The sequence below is a fragment of the Parambassis ranga genome, chromosome 3 (genome assembly GCF_900634625.1).
Source record: "Parambassis ranga chromosome 3, fParRan2.1, whole genome shotgun sequence".
Lineage (NCBI taxonomy): Eukaryota > Metazoa > Chordata > Actinopteri > Ambassidae > Parambassis > Parambassis ranga.
The window spans coordinates 18,491,323-18,517,021 of NC_041024.1; the positions used below are offsets into that span (position 1 = coordinate 18,491,323).

General features: G+C 40.9%; 1 protein-coding gene across 1 annotated transcript in view; it reads right to left on the reverse strand.

Annotated features, from left to right (window-relative positions):
* Positions 1-13,744, reverse strand: part of unc13c (unc-13 homolog C (C. elegans)) — an 81,226-nt gene extending 67,482 nt beyond the window's left edge. The window contains exons 1-2 of the mRNA XM_028402359.1: positions 13,677-13,744; positions 4,285-8,500 (exon numbers count right to left, since the gene is read on the reverse strand). Coding sequence (XP_028258160.1) covers positions 4,285-8,311 — 4,027 coding nt within the window. The 5' untranslated portion in view covers positions 8,312-8,500; positions 13,677-13,744. The remainder of the gene's footprint in view (positions 1-4,284; positions 8,501-13,676) is intronic.
* Positions 13,745-25,699: the final 11,955 nt, after the last annotated feature.

Here is a 25,699-nt window from a genome sequence, read left to right on the forward strand (position 1 = left end):
TAATAAGCTACATAGTTTCCATTATCAGTTCAGTTATCAGCTTAGTCAATTATTATTAAAAAGTAATTCTGAGTGGAAAACGAGTTGAGCAGGAGGATTGGTGCACTGTCCACAGTGATTCTCCAGTCTGTTGTGGTGAAGACGGAGCTGAGCCAAAAGGCAAGGGTCTTGATTTACTTCAATACGTCAATTCATATTTGTACCCTCAACTGTGGATATCAACCTAAAGAATAAGCGTATGGATACAAGCGACTGAAATGAGTTTCCTCCACAAGGTGGATTTCCCTTAGAGATCTCTAAAAGGAGGTCGGAGTACAGTTGCTGCTCCTCCCATAGTAATCGGACTATGTGTTCCGCATGCTAAACCTGATTAGGGACATATCCTGGTAACTCCATTACCAAAATTGTTATACCTTGGCATGAAATCAAGGCAGAGCTGAATACAGCCAATCACAAATCTGGATAATCAGGGATATAACCTGGTTTCTTATGGTCAAGGTATCAACACATAGATGAGCCCAACTGGCATAATGTTAGATAAAGCCTGCAAATTAACTGTACAGTAATAAATGTATGTAAGACTTTTAAAAAGCACTTGTCTATGGTCTATTCATGTATAATTGTTTTGCTTATAATAACTTATTATAAGTATTTTAATAATATTGTCTGGCTCACTTTTGTAGGTGTTGCTAGTCGTTTTAACAGCTTGATAGATAGCAGCAAACCCTGGATATTCTCTTTGTGATTTATAATATGCTCATTGGTGAGGAAATACAAATGACAGCAACACAAAAACATTTCATATTTCAGTATGCAAGTAAAAGCTGCATCTTTAATAATGTCACATATTACTTTATGGAACATAAATCTGTGACAGAACATGGGAGGAAAGAGCCATGTGCAGAGGGAAGCTGCAGCCTCAAGGCTTAGATGAAATGTGGTAGTTCAGAGTGAGGTATGAATGTCCTGGGTGCCTGTGCAACCAATTTTTTCACTGCTTGTCCTTTTGATGACTCAAACAATACCACATGACCAGAGCATTCCTACTATAGCAGAGAACACATCAACTACAACTGTTACCATCACTTCCTTTTTTTTTTAGCGATGACTAACTGTTGGAGGCTGTGGCAGCCTGATGTCAGAGGAGTAATTTACCCCAATATTTCATACAAAATTACAATTCCTCAAGGCATGAACAAGGAATAGAGAGCAGAGGTAAACCTTCATAAAATGAAAGACAAACATGTTTTGTTTTTGAATCTCTGATTTAACTGAGTTCTTGTGTCAAAGGTATTGACTGTAATATAGGCAATTCTTTCCTCCATGTAAAGGGGGAGGGGGCTGTACTAGGTGGAGGCTTTAGTATTTAGTATAGGGGTTTGTTCAGAACAACTACAGCCTGGGTGATGTGTGCACATACAACTGTAGTGAAATGGGAGATGAGCCAGAAGGTTAAGCTTTCAATTGGCCAGTCAGGCTACATTCTATGGTCAAGATATCTGAGCAATGTCGATGATGTAGCGTGGTTTCTGTTCTAAGATCAGGTGAGGAGTTTGTAATTTCTGCTTCAGGAAGAGGTGGAAGAAGTTGCCAGAGACAGGAAGGTCTGGGTGTCTCTGCTCCCTCTGTTCCTACCCTCACCCTGATGAATTAAGTAGTTCCGAGAAGGGATTGGTGGATGGCAAGTGCATGTACAGGGATAGTAATAGTACCAGCATGTTGACAATTTGGTGACATTGTAAAGTCAGAGCAAGGTGGAGCTTCTCAAAGTTGTGAGCGTAATGTTTGCATGCTGTGGAGATGAGGTCTCCCCCTCTCAACAAAACAGAATCAGATAGTATCACCTAAAACAACAACATAGTCTTTTCATTCCCTGTGTCTGCATTTTTCATATCCACACTTTTCCTGAGAAATGGTGCACTAAGCATAAAGAGGGTCTACCTCCGTTGCTCCCCCAGGAGCAAGCAGCAAACTTCACTAGCAGCAGACCTCTATAAATATTCCAAGCAAGGCTGACCTGGTTACAGAATGCCCTTGGGAGTGTGAATTAGCATCTGAATACAGACGCTGCTGTAGCCAGTTGAAGACAGGGCTGGCAGTAGTGGCAGTACTGCTGAGACTCCCTACACAGCTCCCACACAGACCAGTCAGCACGCTTCAGAGAACAAGCATGATGAGCACACATCAGCTACAAGAGACGAAAGCAAAACGCTAATGAGGAGGAGAACACAGTATGCATGCCTTTATGGCGATTTCTTCCTAATGATGTGATGAAGGTAATATTAATTGCCACAATTGTTAATGAAATTGTATCTTGAATGTGTTTTGATCAGCTTTGTTTGATAAAGTTCAGTGTACAGTGTCAAGAGGTTGGGGATAGTTGGATAGGTGAAATCTGGTTATCAACGTTCTTTAACATAAGTGTATCTGTTTGGGGTGTTTTAGGAATCATTCCCAGATGAAATGACACCACTTTAGTAATGGGTATTTATTATCTCCTGGTCCAAACATAGCACCTGGGTGGACATGTGTGCCTGTAACAATTCATCTGCAATTCTTTGTCATTTTAGCCAGAAAATTAAATTTTCCCTATTCAGGCACTGCTTTAAGATCAAGCATGCCATTGTGTTGAGGTTTGTGCAATAGAGTCTAGCAATGATGAAAATAAATTAAAACAACTACCATTGTAGGGGCCTACTTTTTGAGGTGCCTTCAGAAAATATGGGTAGATAAAGTTTAGATATAGTTTAGATAAAGTGAAAACAACTGGTTGCAGTTTTGCATTGAACCCCAAAGGCCTGGCGTAAACTCCATGCATCTCATACACAACTGAACAATGAGGGATGACTCAATCAGTCAATAAGTTAGATTGACTCTTAATACTTCTTGCCTGGTAGCCCAGCAAAAGCATCATCTAAATTTATTATTTGTCATCAAATGTAACAAAATCAAATGTAGGCACATACATTGTATTCTATTGCATAAATACAAAAGGCTAAAATATATTATCAGCTGTGCTGAGAATATTTGGTGTATACCTTACTCAAGTCTAAATGCATGTAAAACATTAGTGACAGTCCAGATACTGTCACGGAGTACTGTACATTCCCATTCCCATCCCAGCTCAGACAGTCACAGCCACTTACCCCCACATGACAGGTAAGGGGATGTCTAGAGGGCTGAATTTATTCTTTGCTGGATGTTTGGTAATTGTGTCTACTGAAAAACATTTCATGTCTGTCACAGAGCCAGCGCTGAGGTGCACCTGCCTTTCCTCAGCTAACCCATCTTACTGTGAGAAACACAATTGTAGCAACATACTGTATGTAGGTCAAGAGCTTTTTGGTTTTAAGTAAGAATGGAAAATCCCTCATGCCTTCTTTCATTCCAGGTGAAAGACTGTTCCATCAATAACTCAATCTTATTGCTAAGTAAACCATGACCCATCAGCAAAAATTTGAGCCACTACAGCCATATGATACAAAGACAAAAGACAGTATTGGTTCAGTATTCTGTTACATGCTGTATGATAAATAGAAAATCAATTTAAAACAATGTGGAGACTGTGTTAAAGTCAGTACAAACTGAATGTCCACACATGCTTGTGCAGATTGTTACCACAATGAGAGCAGCAGTAAAAGTAAAACATTTGTAATTCTTGTGATGAGCTATCTTTTTGGAACGTAGCTTATAAAGTATGTTCAACTCTAATGATAAATGATAAACCTCTAGAACATTTAGGACAATGATATCCCCTAAAATTTCTTGCAAGCAAGTTCAGTACTGCACCCTGGGAAAACAAGTACAAAGTCAGCACGACTGCCGTCCACATCAGAGAGGTTACTTCTCTTTCAATCTTTTACCTCTAAGTGACCAAATCAAAAACACCCTTCACGTGTATCAAAGTTATAGCTTTGTATAAATCAAGTTATTTTAGACCACCAGGTTTCAAGTGTGCTTGAGCTGACAGACCATCTCATGCAATGTCGTACTGTAACTCTAGTCTGTTTCAAAACAAACTTCCCTCTGTGTGTGTGTTTCTAAAGAAACAAATGGCTTACACACAGCTGCCACGAAGGCTATTTTGTTAACTGATGTAAAATATTCACATTGTAAAACAAAAACCACTTAAACAGTCAACGTCTGTCCCAGTGTCTGTCACTTTGTGATGACAAGTAGTTGCTGTTGTTTGTTTACAGTGTTACAGAGAAACACAGGTGACCTGCCACATATCTACAATCAATAACTTTTGTGTGACAAACAATAAGAAGCAAAGAGTCATACCTCCGGCCAAAATCTGCTGCTCCAGTTCAGCCATCTGTTTCCTGTAGGCCCTCAGCGCTGCCTCCTTGAATGTGGGTCGAATGCGCTTCTTAGGTGGGGCCTCTTCAGGCTTCTCCTCTGGAACATTTTTGTTTTCGTCTTCCAACTGTTTTTCAGATACCTCAGCGGTCTCCTCTGGTATCTCCTCCACCTCTTCTAACTCCTCATCACCCTCTTCCATCTCCTCTGTCACATCATTGTCCTCTGTCTCGTCTGGTTCTTCTACATCTACATACTCTACCATCGCATCATATTCTGCAGTGTCCTCAGTGACCTCACTGTACTCTTCATCATACTGATCATCCAAACTGCAATCATATTCCAACACACAAGCCTCTTTACTTGTCTCAAAGTCTTCTGGGGCCTCAAAATCTTGAGATGCTTCAAAATCTTGAGAGGCATCATTGTCTTGAGAGGCCTCAATATCATCAGACACATCATAGTCCTGAGAAGTCTCACATTCCTGCACAGGCTCTTCTGTCTCATTTGTATTAGTTCTGTTCTCTAAGTTAGCTAGTACCTGCTCCATCACTTCAACATAGTGGGTCTCACTGTCTACTGGTTGTTCTTCTGCTTCTGCAGGCTTTTTCTCTTCCTCTGCCTTAAAGATGACAGGCTCTTTGGAAATATCTGAGTCAGCTGTAGTACTGGAGTTATTTGCAGTGGATGTGGACAGAGTGCGGAAACGCCCCATAAATGAGGATGAGGAGTTGGTTGGCTCTTCAGGAGGAGGAGGAGCACCTGGGGAACCAGACTTCCAAACAACCTCCAGAGCTGACTTAGCTCTCTGCAGAGTTGATCCAAAGCCAAAGCCAAAGGACTTCTCACTGAGATCTATACTAAGTCTGCTGCTCCAAGACTTGGGAACTTCCTCAACCTTCTCTGTTCGAATTTCACTCTGGCTGCGATACATAGCAGTGGACTTACTCTGAGCCTGATGAAAGCTATGGTTAACATCTAGTTCAGGAAATTTGTCTTTTGGAAGTGTTTTGGAGGTTTCCTTTGAGACATCTTTAGAGGCTACTTTTGGCGCTGCTTTAGTGGCTTCTGCTGGGGCTGCTTTAGGGGTCTCTTTGGGTGTCACTTTAGGACTCTCTGTAGCGGCTACGTTTGGAGCTTCTTTAGGTGAAATTGCGTTAACTTCTCTAGCAGGTTTAGCTGTCTCCTTAGATGCTACTTTAGGCATCTCCTTTGGGACTTCTTTTGGGGGTTGTTTTGAGGCTTCTTTGGCAACCTCTTTAGCAGCAACTTTCAGACCTTCTTTAGGTTCAACTTGAGGGGGTTGTTTAACAATGACTTTAGGTGATTCTTTAGGGGACTCTCTAGGGGTTGAGTCAGGGGTCAATACAGGGGTGTCAATTGGGGTCATTTTAGGGCTGTCTTTAGGGGATTCTTTAGGACTGTCCTTAGGAGTCATTATTGGGCTGTCTTTTGGAGTCACCCTCGAACCTGCTTTGACTGCCTCAGTAGAATTTAGCTTAGATGTCACTTTAGATACTTCTTTCACTGTTGTCTTTGTGGTATCTTTAGATGTGTGTTTAGGACTGTCTTTGGGCAGAACTTGAGAGAGTTCTTTAGCTGCTGGTTTTGAAAACTCTTTAGGTGCCTCTTTAGGAGCTGTTTTAGAAGTCACCTTAGGTAAGGCCTTAGCAGATACCTTAGGACTTTCCTTTGGCAATATCTTGGCAGTTTCTTCTTTAGGGGCCACTTTAGATGGTTTATGTGTTGCTTTAGGAGCTTTAGGAGCCTCTTTAGATGATACCTTGGTGCTTTCTTTTGTAATAACCTTGCATCCCTCTTTAGACTGCCGGGAAGAGGTCTTAACAGACTCCCGCTCTGTAATGGGTGGAATAATGTGGGTTGTTATAGGAGGTAGGGAAGATTCTCTATCAAGCATCATGAATTCCTCATCACCTTCAAATTGTAAATCAACCTCCTGACATTTAGTGATGTTCTCTGGAAACCCAGGGATGGTGGATGGGTCAAAGGGACTGCTAACCTCTATGGAGGCTTCCAAGCCAGAGTCTGCACCTTGCTCCAGATGATGCCAGTCTTTCCAGGGTGACAGATCCCCTTGCAGGGAAAGCTGGGAGCCACTATAGTGGCTTCTATCACCAGACATGCAGACAAGTCCATTGCTAACCCCGCTGTCAATCGTTTCTGTGGTCTCAACCTCATTATGTTCATAAGTTTGATTATCAGCGAGTGGGTGACTGGGGCTAGCATACCAGGCAGAGGCCATGTCCTCTTGTTTTCTCTGCCACAGTTCCTGATCTGAGGAGGACAGCAGGGAGCAGCCATTAGCCCGTGTAAAGTACTGACTTTCTGAAAAGTCTTCTGAATATGACTGGCAGAGTTTTGAGCAGTCAGACTCAGAGCGGCTGAGTTTTGGGGTAGAGTAGTCACTCTGGGAAAGCCAACCAGGGGTCAAATCAGAGTAGTAAGCCTTTGAATGCTTGTCTGGGTCATAGTAAGAGTCATCAGCATAATGAACTGTGCCTGAGTAGCCTGCTTCGTCTCCTGACCGGCTATGGTCATGGGACCGCCTCTTCTCTGATTTGCTTTTGTGAACAGGCTTTGAAATAACCATTGCATATTTATTTCTGCTTAATTCATCCAATTCTTTATCACTATCCATTGAGTCCCAGTCATCGCTCTCCACTACTTTATCCTTTCCTGAGACTTTTATATCCATGCTTTCATAGGTCTGTGAGGATGACATTGTTTTGTCTTTTTTCTCCTTCCCCTCATGAGTTAAACTATCAGTAGAGACTGTAATGCCTGTTCCTTTAAGTTTATAGCATTTTTTCAAGACTACATCCCTATCTTGTGGTGTTGCAAAAATAACAATAATAGGACGAGGTTTTGCATTAGAACATTCTCGTTGTTGCCCTAGTCTATGGGCAAGCTCAATTCTAATATTTTTTGGGGCATCAATGAAACCCATTTTATCTTTCAATATTTTATATATTAGATTCTCTGTTTTTTCTGACCTCTCTTCAGGAACATTGAGGAACCGCAAAGTTGAATTATTAGCCTGGTGGCTAATTTGTTTTATGTAGTCATGGATGTCACGTGTTTCCCTTCTAGACTGGACAAATCCTGAGCGAAGCTGTTCAATCTCACTTTGAACTACTTCAACACTGCTGGAGATCTCGTCAATGGAGCTTTTTAGGGCATTGACATGGCCACGAAGCTCAGACAGTTCTGTCTCTATCTGGCTGATCCCCTGAAGCTCCTTAAAGATCATTTCCATTACATCCTGGGTCTGACTGATGCACCCTGTGGAGGAGGACCCAGGTTCCAAGGTCGAGCTTTTTTGTTGACGCCCGGCACGGTCCAAGGATTTGCTCCGGATTCCCAAGGTTTTCCTCCAATTGCTCACTTCGGAGTCTGAAGAGACACATTCCTGGCTCTTTTTCCATTTTCTTAACTTGCGTAGAGCACCCAGCCTAAGCGTGTGTAGACTGGAGCGTTCCACTCGTTCACCCTCAGAGCTACCATCAGAGGGAGCCAAACTGATGAGGCTCTTCCTGTTTCGTCTCACTGGCATAGTGTGTGATTTATGCTCATCCAGTCTGCGGACAGGCTTCGTCTCACTCAAAGAGTCAGAGTAACTACTATCAATTGAAAGAACCTCAGGAAAGATAGTTTCATTATTATTCAAAAAAAGAGAGTTTTTTGGGAGTCCGTTTGCTATAGCAACGCGATAACTAAAAGTGGGAGACAGAGATGAGCAATCGTTCTTCCCGTCGTCTTCTTCAAGTGATATGTTACGTGCCGAAGAGCATTTGGAAATCTTTTTCACTGTAGTCTTCAGTGTGGTGGAGAGAGTTAGATTGTGTGCTTGCAAATCAGTGGTCAATTTGGGCTCTTTATTTTCGCTTCTCTCTTTCTTCTTTATTGGGTTTGCCAATTTCTTTGTAAACATTCCTTTGCAAATCTTTTCAATGTAGGATGATATAGTCTTGATTAGGGCAGAAACCATGGATGGCAATCCTGTGAACGTTTATAATTTAACAAAAGGAGAAGTTGGCTGGCAATGCGGTGAGCCACGCAGACTAAACCTGTGTTTGACGGTGGAAGTCCAGCTCACGGTAACTAAAACCACAGTCCACACAGCGACTCACTAAGACATGTGAATCCCGGGGCCTTCTTCCAGAAAAGGAACATCTCTCTGTCAAAGGAAAAAAAAAGAATATTAGTGTTACTACTTATATACAGCAGAGTCATTACTTTGACATTATGCATAACTTGTCCACTGTTTTTGTAAATGTGAAGTCGCTTATTGAGCACCCATTTAATGATCCAAGGACATCTTTTCATATAATGTATAATTATCAACTCCTCTGTTTTACAAAAAAAATCCAGCCCGCATTGATGCCCCTTTAACTGAATGCCAGCATTGCTGACAGAGAGAGAAAGAACGGGCCAGAAAAAGACAAATAGAGATACTGTGTACAATCATGTATGTGTGTATGTGTCAGTCAAGGTCAATAGACCCACTGGCTGCATTGATGTATCCGGCTTCTACAGCAGGAGCTAGCCAATTATTCTAATTGCCTCAGTGCCACAATACTCACTCATGTCAGATTGACTGTTGAACACAGAGAACTCTAAACCACACAATGATTGTACTTTGTCATGATAAATAAGTATCTAGCTTGATGAAAATTGAAGAATGTTTCATCTTTATACATGGTGAAGTATTTTTAATTGTCACATAACATATTATAAAATCTGATTTAAACAGAAATAGCATTTTATTTTACAATTTGATCATAATAAGGATTTATTGTTGCCATTTGCAATTATCAAATGGTTGAGTTAATCACACGCTGCATGTTGTTGTACATTTTTCGTCCCGATTAGCCTAATTAGAATGGTTCAGTACCATGGTCGACTACACTCAAGACAAAATAGCTATTTTAGGTCAATGTAAAGGAGAATGATGCTGCATAGTGTAAAACCTTTAAGGGCTTGAAGTGGCACTGAGAAGTGTGTTTTCTATACAGGGGAACCGATCAACTGAGTCAAAAGAGGGATGTTTATTGTGCAGGGGATCTGACAGCTGCTCCACATTAGTTCTGGGGTTTAGAGCTTGATGTGTCTACAGTCTCATGACCACAGAGACATGCTCACTTCAAATGAGCTGTGAAACACAGCATCACAGTTTGCTTTTATTGCTGGCCTTTTGAAGGACCAGGCATTAACAAACAGAGCTTAAGCCTTTAGTTGCCTGCATATATTTATATTTTTTTCAGCCACCAAGGTTTGATGGAATGAAACCAAATAATTGCAATATTAATTGCAATACATGTACTTTGTGCTTTGTAATGCTGAAAGGTCCAGCGAAAACAGTATAGATTTTATCAATCAAATGAATGATCTCCAACTTATGAAATACTTCAGTCTAACTTCTTATGTAGTTACACATCCAATTTATCTTAAATTAAGTAAGAAAAAATACATGTGATGATACAGTATTCAATAAGGTGAGGAAGGACTACAGTATATATCATGATAAGGGGTGGCTCATGACTCAGCTCTCTCATGGACTGGCATAATGCCAAGAGCGGTCTTTTGCAACTGATGGGTCATGACCCAAAACTGTCCCCCCCATAAATAAATCACAGCACATCGTGTTAAAATATGTCCTGAGATTGCCTCCACCACTTTCACCATCAGCGCTCTTTTAAATTTCAAACTTGAAACCTGAGAGGTCCACAGTTTTTATCAGTCAGGTTTAATTTTAAGATCTGCATGTATTTTACAAAATGCAATGTAGAAAATACAAAAATGTATCTCGTGCTTTTATTTGAATTTCATGACTTGAAGTACCCTCAGTAATTTTGTAAAATGCATAAATTTCTCTGCCTCTGAATTACATCTGTGTTGGCCTGATAAGCCGGATGGTTTCTCCAACAGAGAAGTCACTTTTAAGCAAACAGCAGATGATTAGACAAACCATCTGTGTAAGATGATATTAGAAAACAGACAACAATAAACTCCAGTTTTGAAAAGCATGCAGATTATCTACAGTAATGATATGTTGGGAGAAAGTTTGCTGTTCCGAATAACTGTGTAGCTTGAAGTCTAGCATGAATTCACCCCCCCCCCCCAAACCATCTATGTTAACAGATAGAACAAGTATTATCTCAGCGGGACTAGTTATTAACTAAGACAAGAGAATTCATATTATTTTGTCACACAAGGCACCATTTAATTATTTTGAAAACAAGTCTTCACATAATCAGTCCCCTCTGAAATCAGTGAGCCCTTTTCACATTGAGTGATTTCTTTCACAGGAGCATGCAGGAAGACCCAAAACGACTGTAAGAATAAATGAATGTATTATCTATACACTTGGATAACACAATATAATGAGAATGAGATGTTGGCATGAAATTAGTATGGAAATTATGACTGGAAGGCAGTGCACTAAAATGCATCTAAACAAAGCGGAGTAGAAAGACACATTTCTTAAATGACTAAGACTGAGTATAGGAATTACATCAATTTCAGTGGTGCATGATAGTACAACTGGTACTCTTTCTTAGCTAACATTTGTCATAGATGCTGAGTTCTTGTTCAGCCCTGATGCCAGAGGATTCAATGGGTCACTAGTGCTGAGTCTTCCCCATGTTTAACCTTGTCCGATCAAACAAAACTTTGCTTAAAGAAATTCAGCTGCTAGGTGTGCCACCTGCATGTAGCAGCCCCTATACGGTTAACAAAGGCAGAGGTGCAGCAATGTAATACCAATGCACAGCTTTCCCTCTAATGTCAAAGTGCTAGAATGCTGTGTACACATGGGTGACAAGAATATTTTAAGATTAAGAAAGTATGCCATTTCTGATTACTTATTTTCTTACCTTTTTTACAATGTTCTCATAAATGTGTCTTTGATTTGCATCTTGAATGACTCAACCAATAAACTATTCTTACAACCATGGTTGATACACACATGGAAAAAACAACCATGACTAATTTAAAACAATTACAACTTAAGAATTTGATGTAATTTTTGTAATGTACAGCTGCAGCAATCATGGCTGACGGTGTCTGGAATCTGTTGCCATTTACCGGAGCAGACACAGTAACATCGCTAAAGCACTGTACTGTGGCTACACTCTGTCTGGACATATCACACTGAAAGAGTACTAGTGTTTAATGAGTGTTGATCACCAATTAGGGAGCTGCCTTTCGCTTTACAGAGCCAGCATCCTGACATCTGCATGTTAGGGTTTGACAAATGAAGCATTCACCCTCTTCCAGAGCTAGAGCTGATGCGCAAATGACTTGCTAATGCCCACGAGGTATTGCCTGTATCGTCCCATTACAGTGTAATGATGCAAGAATTAAGAGAAGTGGATGAAAGATAACTAGATCACCTTATCCCACTCATGTAAAAATTTACCAATTCTGACTGCCACATCTGCAAAGGTGGGCCAGAGTGTAGCCACAGTACAGTGCTTTAGCGATGTACCAATTCTGACTGCCACATCTGCAAAGGTGGGCCTCTGAAAGGAGACAGCAGTGAATGAAATGATGATGACGAATAAAAAGTCATTATGACAAACACACAAGAATGCATCTACTGTGGCATTATGCCCTCTCACTGCAGAAAGTAACAGGATGTAAGCAGATTCAGCGTAATAGAACTGATTGTGAAGCACCAATAGAGAAACATGGACAGAAGCTGATGATTTTTTATTATAGGATAACATATGCTGGCACGTTGCTCATTAGTAATTTATGCCATATACACATTCACTCTGAAGTGCGTATTAATATGTTGTTTAAATTATATCGCTCCCATATATGATTTTATATGGCCAAGCATGCCATATGCTCCATAACCTGCCATATGAATGAATACTTGCTTTTTATATTTGTGAGCTGTCTGATCCACGACGTTAATGAGGTTATAAGCCTTGAGCAAGGCATTAAATCTCCAACTGATAAAACTGACATAACACTTCCATAATGCATTAAATAATTCCATAGTAAGTTTGTTTGGTCAAAGATGAGTGGCTGCTGTGACACAAAATCTAAATGTGGGAATTCCTGCAGTCCAGAGGTACAGCTCCTCCCATTTTTGAGTCAGACTAGAGAAACCTCCAGAGAAATGGGGAGCACCTCAGCCACACCCACTCCCTATGCTCTGAGGCACTGCTGGCCAAGGCTCTGCATCACTATCCAGGGAATGTTCCCCTTTTTCAGAAAATGCATCCAATTTTTTACAGAACAATGTCTGCCACTCTCCTTTAAGGAAAACGAGTGTCAGTTGGTGGCTTGCTAACCTATATCTCACAATACTACTACTGCTCCTTCCTCCTGATGAAGTATGCCAAAATGAGGTTATTATGCTGCAATTATACCACACGGTCCATTCCCTTATCTTCTGAGTGTGACTGAGTAATATTTTGTGTGAACCTTAAGAGACGGATGCATATAGATCAGAGATGCTCTTGTGTTACGTCATGTCTCCACAACACATGATTCTGGATTATGGCCGAGCGTGGATTAGTGCACATGTGGGTGTGTGCATGCCTATGCGTCTGTGTGCAGCCGTGCATGCACACACATGTGCACTATGCATGCCTCCGTGCATGATTGCTTTTAAGCATGCATTTGCAGCTCAGAGAGAAGAGCGAAGTACACCAGAGGGGATTGAGTGTGTATGTGTGTATGAGAGAGAGAGAGAGTGAGAGTGAGAGAGAAAGAGAAAGAGAGAGGGAGAGGGTGTGTGAGCATTCTCAGATCATATTGCCCTCACGCCCATCCTCAGCTACATTCTGTCTCCCTTCTCCTAACCTGTGCAGTCCATTTCCCAACAGTGAAATATCTGCCTGCAGCCCCAGGAAACCAGCCAACATCACAACAGATTGTCTCCCCTCATAAATCAAAATATTATCATTCCTTTGGCCGGCATGAGAGAACCACTCTCATCGCTTTTGCTCAGTGTGAGCAAAAACAACAGCATTGCTCACATGCGTTCATGTTGTACATTATGCATAACAACACTGAGAAAGGTGAGAATGAGAGCAATGGGACATTTGTGGAATCGACAGTGTTTGTGTCTGATTGAGATTTCAGAATCAACACCACTACGATTAAATGTTATCAACACCTCGCGTTTCAGCTCTTTTTCACACCTGCCACATCGACAGATGATGCCATTTACCCGCATCATTCTCAAATAATTCAAATTCATTAATACAATGACAGGGCCACAGAGGGAGGGGAGGGAAGCAACAAGAAGATACAGGATGAAGTCAAACAGTCAAGATCCCCACGCCATGCAAACACACATCCAGCCCCATTATGGGCTGCGCAGCTACACATACCTGGTTGTGTCAAATCCCCATGCAGGACGTCAGCAGTAGTGTGCGAAGCCAGCCGTGTGGAGCCGATTCCCCGGTTTCAGAGAATGGTCGGTGCTAGGAGAGCAGCGATGCTGGGGAGGGAGGGGAGGGAGGGGAGAGAGCGGCTCGGTGCGCAGCTGCCTGCTAATACCAGAGCTCACAGCATCTCTTCGCGTCCGTCAGACACCACATCCCACAGCCCAGCCTCCGCGAAGGAACGCGCGCACACACCTTTCCCTCATGCCATGCCACCGACGGTAGGCTATGCCCCCCTCTGTCATTGCACTGCTGTGTTCCCTGTTTGACGGTATGGGGGAGCGAAGACGTTTTTTTTTTTCTTTTTCTGCCCCTCGGCTGAAACCCAGACCCAGACACACACCACTGCTCGGAGACAGCGCCACAGGACGGTATGTCTCGTCCAAAACGGGATGCAGGCGGGCGGTGATGCTGCTGATGGGAAGGCAGACAGCGATGCTGCTGCTCCTGGCTGCCCAGACTGAGGCTCTGCTCCCCGGCTGTGCAATGTCCGTCCCTCCCATGTACAAAACTCTCTCTCTCTCTCTCTCTCTCTCTCTCTCTTACACACTCTCTCTCTTTCTCTCTCACTCTCTCTCCCTGTGTGTGTGTGTGTGCGCGCGCGAGTGTGTGTGTTCAGTGAGACTGAAAGAGCACATACTGCACAAGACATTTGAGGTTTGGCGGTGTTGGCCGGGTGACTGTATGATCACAGAACTGCAACAAAAAAACATTTCGATGTGAAAAAAAATGTTGATGTTATATGAGGTGTAATATGTTAATAAAACACTAACAAACACAGGCACATTTAGGAGCAATGCAGGAGAGGTATTGCTATCATTGTCGTCAGGTTCAAGTGCGCGCGCCACCACTTTTGTGCACGCATGCACGAGATTTTGGGCAGGCCTGAGGGGCGGGCGAGAGAGAGAGCGAGAGAGAGAGAGCACTTTCATCTCTTTCTGTCAAACATACATTTATGATCCGAGACAACTCCAAGTCTCCCATTTGTATCTCTCTCTCTCTCTCTCTCTCTCTCTCTCTCTCACAAACACACACACATTTGTTTTTACTACCTTGTGAGACAGCCTGATGGGGACACCACTTTCTGAATGAAATAGAGGCATCACTGTAAGTCCCTTTTATGGTCCTGGGTTGACAAAAATAACTCAACTATCAAATCGTATTTTCTATTTATTTGTTTTCTTCTTCTGACTTTTTTGTTCTCATAGTGATGTAGCTATTGTGTCATACCACAAATGGCCACCCAGCGACACTGTTACAAATTTGTTGCAACAGGATATGTAGTCGGAACGCTGAATAAGGTGGGCAGTGGCAGTGGAGGTAGTTTTAGCATCATTTGCGAATATTTGATAATATTAATTTTATATTGCATTTATGTTAGTGTATTCATCATTTATCTTTGTACACTACACAGTGACATAGGTAAAGAGACTAAAGCTGTTCAAACTGTAATGCAATGTAATGCAGCCAGTAACGGACATGGATTAAATGTGACCAGCTCAAACATGTTACTTGCAACAAGTGTATAAATGCATATGTGAATATATATGAATGTTCAAGCACTGAAATAAAAATGCAGCTAAAACATGTTGAGAAAACACTTGAACGTTGGTTAAACATAGACTCGATCAACTCTCAGTCGGAAGGAATCTGTATTTAATTTGTGAAACGGCTGCAGCTATGCCTAGTACGGGAATCCTTCTGATGCCTACACAAGCAAAAGCATTTCTTTAACAGAACCTGGTTTAAAATGGGCTATATGTGGAAAACTTTGTGTAACTGCTTACATACAAACCTGTAAAGAATCTTGTGCCAACTTCACATCATCATCCTCATCTTCAGCTTCACTGTCCAAAGCTATTTCCTCTGGAAAACAGGACACATAAATGTGTAAGCAAGCATGTTTTTATGAGCATTTTAAAGAATATCATTAAATAAATACCGTGTGGTTTATGGATCTCTTCAAGATTAATTCCTTTGAATCCAGACAGCTGTCCTTGTTCCAAGGCCCAGAGAACTTTACTTATCTTTGCCAGCTGTAACGTGCCTTTAGGGAGCCTGTAATACTGGCAGTGCACTCCAAGGTTGTGGCCAAGAAGTCAGCAAGGTCATCCATTTCATTGTCCTTTGACATTGTTGCCACATGTTTCCTAGGTTTAGTACAGGATAATGGCCCAGGGTGTTTTGTCCCACAATTTGAGCAGTCTGACGGATACCATCTGAACCTCTAAAGTGACTTGGTGCTTCAGGTCTTCCAAACATCAACAGAATCTCATCAGGCACAGTTTGGGTGACATCATCAATGATGTCAGTACATCAGGCATGAGTATAATGGGGACCATTTGTCTACATTTGCTTCTCATCAATATACATGAAGGAAGTACTGACAGAGCTTCGTCTTAAGATATGTCAAAGCAAATTCCACATCTGGTTGAGTCTCGGAGGAATCCCTCAAATGTAAAGCTAATGAGGGCCATCTCAGATACTTCTTCTCTTCTACAATTATAAATGATCACCTCACCTCATGTTATCTTTACAGCGTAGTGTGTCACCCAGCTGCTCGGTGATGGTCTTGTAGTCCATTCCAGCCTTGTGTAGGTCCACAGTCTTGTCCCTGACATCCTTGGAAAGCTCTTTAGTCTTGACCATGGAGAAGACATTGGAATCTGGATTGATTGCTTCTGTGGACAGGTGTTTTTTATGCTGTTGGCCTCCCAGTGTCAGCTCCTTACCTGCATAAAATACACCTGGGAGCCAGAAATCTTGCTGATTGATCAGAGATAAAATATTTATTTCATTCATGAGAATGTAAATAAATTTATAACTTTTTTGAAACAAATTTTCCTTTTTTTTCCTCACTGTTCAACCATTGAAATTATAGACTGACATTTCAGTTAGTGGGCATAAGTATAAGGTCATAAATGTAAATCACGGATCAGAAATTTCCAATACAACCTGCAGAAATTTCCAATCCATGAATTATGTTGGTATCAGAACCCGATACTGAATCGGATCAGCCCCATCACTGAGTTAGTTGTTCTAACTGTTGAAGCTCTAGTCTCTCTGGCTATAACTGTGATACTGCTGGGAGACTCTGGTGGTGAAACTGGTTGACCACTGGTTGTTTTCATTGTGTGACTTCCTGGGGATAGTTTTTATCAAGGGTGACACTACCATCTATGAACATTTTACCAGTTATACATGCCCTTAACAAAAAGGATAGAAAATAAAAGTAAGTTAGTGTGTTTGTATAATTATTTAAATTCAGCAAAATAACAAGAATTACTTTAAGGGTTTGAGGTGAATGGTTTAAAAATGTATGAAAACTACAGCCTTGTATCTGCAATCGAAACAATGTAAATGTGGTTAAGTGTTAAATTAATCATGTATAATTGCAGAAGGAGAACAAACTGAACTGAAAATATAATATTCCACAACTATAATACTGTTTTTGATCAATTGGGGCGCTTGAGAGTGAGCAAAAAGCAATATTCCCTGCACACACACATACACAGATTGTTTCCGTCTGTCTGTCTTTGATTCTTATGGTGACATCAGAGAAAAATCCCATGGGGCACGTCTAAACACTGTTTTGAAGCTGTTAGGGGGGCTCTGCCGGTGGGTGAAATGGTGAAATGAGTCCCCATAGATCGTGTGCAGTCTGGCTGAAGTGCTAACTGTATGAGTTAAAAAAAGTGCATACACACACACACACACACACACACACAACATCTAATTGCGTTTCTCGGTGAAAATGATGTTGTACATGATTGCTCATTGATGCTTGATTTGTAAGATTTGTCATAGATGTACTAGTGTATACCATTAAAACATGATCATTGTCCTTAATGCACGTGGCAGAATTTCACATTTTACACAATTGCGGCTTTAAATTCCCACCGCATGGGACAAATGAAGACAGACATGGTGAGACGAAAACACTGCAGGTAGAGTGTCACATGATAGTCCACATCATTCTCTGACTCCCTCTGCCATGATGGTGATTAAGCATTCAAATAAAACCCATCTCTCTCCATCTCTCTCAGCACGCTTCCCTTCCTTGTGCCTCTGCCCTGTGTCAGTCTTCCTCCCCTCTCTCAGCTCAGATGTGTGTCATGCCTTCATCCAACAGCCACTAATTGTTTGGCCTTCTAGCAAAATCTCCTCTCCAGCTCGCCGTCACATAGCAAAAAGGTAGGGTGTAGGAAGATGTGTGTGGCTTTGTGCGCAAGCGCATGTGGGTAGGAGTGGAGGACGGGAAGACGGGGACAGGGGTGCAGATGGTTCTATGGCTCCCACTTGCCTCCTGCTGGTGATAAAAGCAACTGCTGCCTTGAACCTCAGCTGTTTCTCAGCCAATCTGACCTAAATGATCCACGCCAATTACTGCTGCACACTTGTGTTCAGACAAAGACAGCAGAGCAAATGCTGATTTATTTTAGCATTTGGCACGGTTCGGTTCAAATCTAATGTGATCTAAGGCAGGGGTAAGTGAGCAAATTAGTTGTGCCTGGTTATGATCCATTTATCATATACAGAGTTAATTAGCACATATTGCCACATCATTGTGGCTAACTTTTCTCCCATTCCTGCTGACTGTCAAAGGGTTATGGTTCATATTGTATCACTCTTGCCTTATCCTCAGGGAGACTCTTGCTCTTTCAGCAGCCAAGGGACAACTATCCAAGTCCCCGGAGGTCTTCTCCGCCTCCACACTCCCCTCTCCTCTCCTCAGTGGTCACCTCCCCAAGCTTGTGAATCTTAATCTCTGTATTACAGAATGGTTTCTGTCTGTTTTTAATTCTAACACATATTCTGAAGGCAGAAAGAAACTTGCATGTTTGTGGTGAATTTATTTCTTGTAAAATATTCTTGATTGGCAAGCCAACAATCTCGGTGCACCCTGATGACCTGGTAAACAGATTTAACGAGAGTTCCTGAAAATCTTAGTCTTTTAAAAACAAGGTCTGTTCCACTTCAATTCTTCTCCAGGATCTTTTGAAGCTCAGGTTCAGACAGTCCAAGGGCTGACAGATGAGAAACAAACTTGAGGTGCAGCTGTTACTTCTGAAATAGCTTCCGGCTCCATACAGCCATAAAGTTAAAGCTGTGTGACCTGCTTATTTCTGTGAACTGATTGTACATAAGCAAAATAAACTCATGGTTCTTTAGTGAACATTAGCAACAAAAGCACTGGCAACCAAACTGATATCATGCTTCCAAAAACAGATGTTTTTTTTCACATCCAGTATAAACCATATTGCATAAACGTTAAAATATTGAAAATACATTTTTATATATATTAATATATTGGGATGTATGGGTTATATATCTTTATCAGCTAATTTGGTGTTCCTCATGGGACAATTTTGGGTCCAGTTATGCTACCCATAAGATATTTTATTAGACAGATGCTCACTGCTACTGAACACAGCCAGACACCTTTATGTACCATACTGACCAGAAAACAACTGGATTTTGTCTTCTGTTTGGTTAAATTAAGTATTGGCAACAAATTAGTTAATGTGCTAAAATGATTGAATCCTGTTTCCTAAATCAACCAAGAACTAGAATCATCAACTAGAAAATGTCATCTGTTATGTAACAGCCAACAATTATCCAAACACTCTGCTAACTGTAAAGGGTAACACAAGACCAGAACAGGGTTAGAGGTTAAAACTGCCCCACACTTTCACCCAGGAATCCAGTTTCAGCATTAAAAACACAAAACATAGAGAACATGATGCCTTCAACATAGGGATGACTATAGGTCCCTTAAAATAAACATTGTTTCATGTACAAAGGTAAAGGCCTAAATGTGTTTCCACTCACTGTTTGCTACTTTAAAACAGCATGGATTAAAATCTCAAGTAGAATCTTGCAAAGAATTGATGAGCACTGGTTAAGTTACTAAAATGTCTTTGAAAGAATAGAATAGATTTACATATATTCTGGCTTCTGTTCAGACTGTATTTGTATTCTTTTCTCTTCTCTTCTCAGTTGGCCAAGCTCCTGTGATTATTATAACACTCTCTATATTATCGTTTCTGCAAAGGGTTATCTCCCTGTACTCATCTGTTGGCTAAGCCCACAGTTCTAAAAAACACAGAGCAGAGAACCTGCAGTGATGCTAAATGATCCGGTCTGTGTTTGTGACTTTCACAGATACGATTTCTATGCCTAAGAAGAGTCATGGCACACACGTTGATGCTGTTATCTTAACACATAAGGAAATCAAAAAAAATATACTATCTCCTATGACAGACCTTTATCATCTGGAGGCAGATCATGGGAACGTTGGCACTAATGAGACACACAGATGGCCTTTATTCAGCCCTTTAGTGGTTAAAATCCTACCATTGAAGCATAAAGAGATAGCCGTGGGCTAATGTAGCATTAAATCTAGTACATGACCATCAGCTTGAAAGAAACTATCTTTCATTTATGTTGAGAAGAGAGAGGCCACACAAGTAAGCAGCTGGCGACACACAGCTGGCATCAATCCACACTGTCCTCTGCGCTATAGGATAGGATTAAACTGTTCATCATATTAGCACCCGCTGAACAGGAATAATGTTTCTGCGTGTCTACAGAAAAACAACAAAAACAAAGTGAATTAACAAGCAGGGGGGTCAAGATATTAAAGGTTGTAGCAGATATTTACATCCATCTAAATCACCCTTTCAATGATAATTGAATAATTGATAATTCACAACTCAAGCACCCAACAAAAATCCAAAAGGTCCAAATCCTTGTGTTGTAAGTCAAATCTATTGATTCAGGCCAAAACATCAGGAAATCTGTGAATATGTATAAAATTTAGTTTAGATCTGAGGTTTTTATTGTGAAGGATAACCTTTTGGTGTATGGTTTCTAGTATGACAAGATCTCCCAAGAGAACCTTGGTTTTATGAGACAATGTATATGTGAGTAAAATTCTCATGGGATACTGCAGAATTATATCTATAACATTCACCCTATAGTGTGTGTTGTGCAGTAATAATGGCTGTAAATATCTAAGTGCACGCTGATCACATCTTTTTTTTTTTTTTATCAACAAAAGACAAATGTCACCACACACCACCTTCAATGTTCAGGGATCTCACCAAGTGAAAGATAATGTTCTGCTGTATAACTGAAGCACAGTACATAAAGCTCCCAAAAGGTTAGAAGCAGGGTAATAAAATGGGGAAATAAAAAAAACAAGAGGTTTCAGTTTGTGGAACAAACAAGGATGTTATTCATTTTTCTGTCATTCAGGATCACAAACACCCACAAATCTGCTTGGACTTCAGTCTGCAGAAGTAGAGCGGTCTCTGGGTTCACAAGACGTTGAGAGAGACGCTATGGATCAATCAGAGAGTGTTCAAGTCTCTGGCAGAGTCAGTCCTCCCAGTTCACCCAACTGCTGCATTGCAGATAAAAAAGCCTCCACTGCCAGACATCTTTTGCACACAACAGGGACCAACTAACCTCCTAAACACAGGAAAGCACACACTGCCAGGTAGAGGGTATGGTTTTACAGCTTTTTCAGTTTCAGTTTTTTTATATATTAAATTTTAATAACATGGCAAAGAGCAACAAATGTTGATACAATTCTTCAGGTACCATTTAGCATAAATCAAAGATAGGGTCTGCAGTCCTTGTTGCTACAGTTTATTGCAGACATCCTTCTATGTGACAGATGTGGAGGATTTTCTTTGCATTTATCAAACCACATCAATAAAACACATCATCCTTGCATTTTCATACACCCATGCAATGCTATCAATTATCTCCGAACATTTTTACAGAAGCCATTTAACTTTTGTATCCCTCATACTCTGTATCTTTTTTAATCCTAATTATATCTGAAGAGCCTTCAAATAGTTTGTTGCATGTTGTACATAAATGAGCACAGTTAACTATAGCAGACATTTTTCATTTTGTGCAAGTATGGTTTATTAGTGTACCACCATTGAGGGATGTGCTGTTGCTCTTGCATTGCTTAATTGCTTTTCATTGTCAGCTGGATAATGAAGAAAAAAATGTCCCCCACAGATATCTTGTAATTATCACCACATGGCTCGTGTTGTGCATGAAGTAGTTTCTATGACATCCATGTGGTATCAGACTCAGTTGTTGTCTAAAGTTAAAAAGTATACTGGGTGTTCACGTATTACAAAAATAAAGGTTGTGGAGTTTAAGCTTGTGAACATAACAGGTCAATGTGGTTAACCAGGATATAAAAAGTAATAATGTTGGTGTTGCTATGATGCTGCTACCCAATTAAAATATATATGGGGTCATTTTTAAGTTTGTGGCCTGAGGACCAAACAGTCAACCTGAAAAAAAAGAACATCTAGCTTCTTTGGTGACTTTGGGAGACGTGAAAGCACGTATTGTTCTGCAGTTACTGTCCTCAACTAGCAGCGGGTGCGACTGTGAGCTCCTCCCCTGCCCCAAAACACATACAGTGTTCTATATAAATCTATATATTTTATGCTGATCTATGTAAACAATGTAAACCGAACCAAAGGGAAAACGGTGACCTCAGAACTGTGATACAAACCGAATTCTCTAGTGTTTATACACTGCAGCACGGTCCAGATCCCTTTTTTTTTTTTTTACAGAAGCCTGAAACTCCAGAAACTGGTCAACTGGTTAAGCCTCTTCATATGATATGAATATGAATAGGGTGAGTAGAGTGTTCACTGTTCTCACCCACATTAAAGGAGATGATTGTTGGTTAGGAGAGATCTCCTACCAAAGAGCTCCTCATGCTGATTTTTTCATGACTTTCTGCTGTAGCTGTCACAGGTTACAGGTTCATTTAATAGTGTTTCCAGGTAGTCTATCAGTACCTCTTGCATTTTGGAAAATAGAGGCCAGCAACTTGCCCATGCACCTTTATGGGGTTATGGATGTTTCTACTGTTCTTTCATTTCTGGTAGGAATTGGTTCACAATCAAATCTTGTGAAAGTCCTTTGTAGGACAGACCTTACAGACCTTTCTACATGGTAATTTAGCAGGTCACAGAGTGAGAATCCATCACATGTGTTACTGTCATGTTCTTGGGAAGGTGGGGTGCTGATGTCTATTTTCTCAGACAGTGCTGACTTGCAGTTTTAAATTAACCAAAGCAGAAATACTATCATTGTATAAGATTAAAACGCGCAGAGATATAATAAGACCTATCTAAGACCTATAGGCATACCTAGGCATATAAACCATGGGACTCTACACTAAACTACAGTGGGTAGCATTGTGCTGCTTCACTAAGCTAAATGCTATCTGTGTTGTTGGCTGCAGCAGGTAAACCAACATGCTTCAGAGAGTGAATAAGGCTCGGAACTTAAAACCTTAATGGGCTGGAAGCTTATCTCTGAAAAACAGTGTTGAACCATTTTTGATGCTCACTGCAACATTGTCTCAATCACTTCTGCTGGTTACGCCATACCTAACTGTGATTAGTGCAGAGTTTGAGGTGAGTTGTCAGACTGTAATGCAATAAATGAAAGATGGTTACTCCAATAGTGCTCAGTTTTCAGGATTGTTACAGTAAGGTTAATACTGACCTCAGTACCTGAGTGGATACATACCAGTGGTATGTGTTGCATGATGTTTATGATCATTTTTGACTGACAAAGGAAAATACGATATGCTGATCGAAATGACCTTATTTGAACCATTACTGCCAGTTAAAAATAAACCTGACATGGGGGACACGCTCACCTCCAGCAGACAAGATCAGTTAAATTTAATTTGATTAAGGCTCAATTTATGACTTGATTTGATGCGACTTAATGAGTGAGGACCCGAGACTCCTTTTGAGAATTGGCCCTTTGGCTCCAGACAAGAATGTAAAATTTGAGAGCTTGCGACCAGCAAGGGTGACCATGGCTTTCCCCTGGGTGGTTGTACTGCTGTATGGTTCAGCCCCACTCAGAGCTCTGAGCTTCTCCTCTGTCACACACACACTCTCTCACACACACACACACACACGTACAGTAGCCCAGAGGTGACAACCTGTTGATTTCCACTTCTGCCTGTAAGCTTATCTCACTTCTAATTTTCCAGCTGAGTCACGACAGCACGCACAAACACCTGCATGTACACACTCAAAATGTTCCCACGTATGACGGAAAAGAATAAAGCTAAGGATTAAATATATAACCAAGAAAAACTGCAGAGAAATTAAATATTTACAAATAAACACAATGGCAATATGCTATTAGTTATTATCACATGAAAGTATTCACTTTTGATACAGCCATCTCTGTTTTCTTTTTTATTCTCACTTGCATTTACTTTGACACACACACAGTTGCTCAGGTGTTGATGCCTGATGTGCACGAGTGCATAGCTGATTATCATTGAAATTAGCTCTGAGCGATGCAAAGGCTCTCTACAGTACAGCGTTAGCAGCACGGCTGTGTCAGCACAGCACTTCCTGTTTACTGTTTAGTCCCACAGCAGGCTGCAGACACCAGATAACAGCACAAAGCATGCTGGGAGATAAAAGAGCCACAAAATGCGCTGGGGCCCCCGTAGCGCCTGTTGCTGCCTGATGTGGCATCAGTCACAAATACTGCTGAGGACGATACTCCCTTAGACAAACCAGTAAGAGGGGAAGGAAGTGCAAAACAAAGGTCTGTATGCTTGTGATGCTGTCCACAAAGTATATTTAGTATTAAAAAAAAAAACACAAAAACTATAATTTTAGACTTCATACAACACCCTACTTCTAAACATTAAGTTATATTTGTGCCACATATGTCTGGTTGAGTGGTCATATTTCCATGGAAATCTTGCCTAAAACCAAAGGCTGTGAAGAATAGAAGGTCCAAGGCTAACAGAAGGTCCAAGGATAGAGAGGCAGAATCATAAAACACAGATCTGAATTCCATATTAATGAGCAAAAATACTGGGGGCTAGTGTTTTGATTGCCAGTGTTTACCAGCTGCTCTGGCCTTGAGACATTTCTTACTTCAGCTACAGGGTCATTGGTGCCATGAAAATGTAGTTGGTATGGTTTGTTAGAAAAAATAAAAAGGATATGTAGAAAAAAGAAACAGAAAAAACTCTTCTGGACTAAATGTACAGTCTAAGACAGGCAAAATATATGTAGATGGCAAAACTGTTTTTTTATTGTTTTGGCTCCTGACTCCAGAACACTGGAAATGGATGTCTGAGGCGCCATCTGTAATTTTGTGTGTGCAAATTATGCTTTCACCACTTTCACAATTTGCTGTTGAAGTGTATAATGCTGTATGCGTTTACATAAAAATCAGTGCATGTATGCAGTTTTTAATGCAAGTAGAAACATTTAAAAAGGCTTATAGACCTTCCCATTAACAGAAGAGTTTGCTTAGTGTTTTTTTTTTCCTGGGTTGTCACATTCAATATCATAACAGCCCCAGAAAACAATCAACACACACTGAGAAGGATTGCCTCGCAGTCTTGATAACTTTTTATTTTTTTACTGGGCTTTTGCTCAGAAATTAACATTCATGCAACTTTAAGAAACTGCCTTGCATTCTGAGTAGCCTGTTCTGCCACCCATTTCAGCTTTTTTCCCCCCTTTAGTCAGTCCTTCTGCAGGTGAAATAAAAACTACATCTGACTGATGTCAGGTGAGCGACATTTCACTTTGGACCAAACCCTCCCAGCTTTCCTTCCATGAGTGCATGTTTAGAATCACTGTTCCTGAAATTGCAAAAGGGCTTCAATTTCTTCACTGCACCCAAACACCCTTTGAGCTGAATGTCAGTGCGGAATGTTCACAGTGACATTTCCTTAAATGCTGATTTCTTTCATCTGTTTTGAAGCTTTACTTGCTAGTGCAATGTGTTCCTCACACTTTATCTGTAACCACCAAACAGGCATAACTTAAGAAGTCCAAAAGTCAAACAGCCTAGCGATTAATCATGTGATTTAATTTACAGTTTTGTGCACACAGAGACCAATCGTCACTTTTTTCATGACT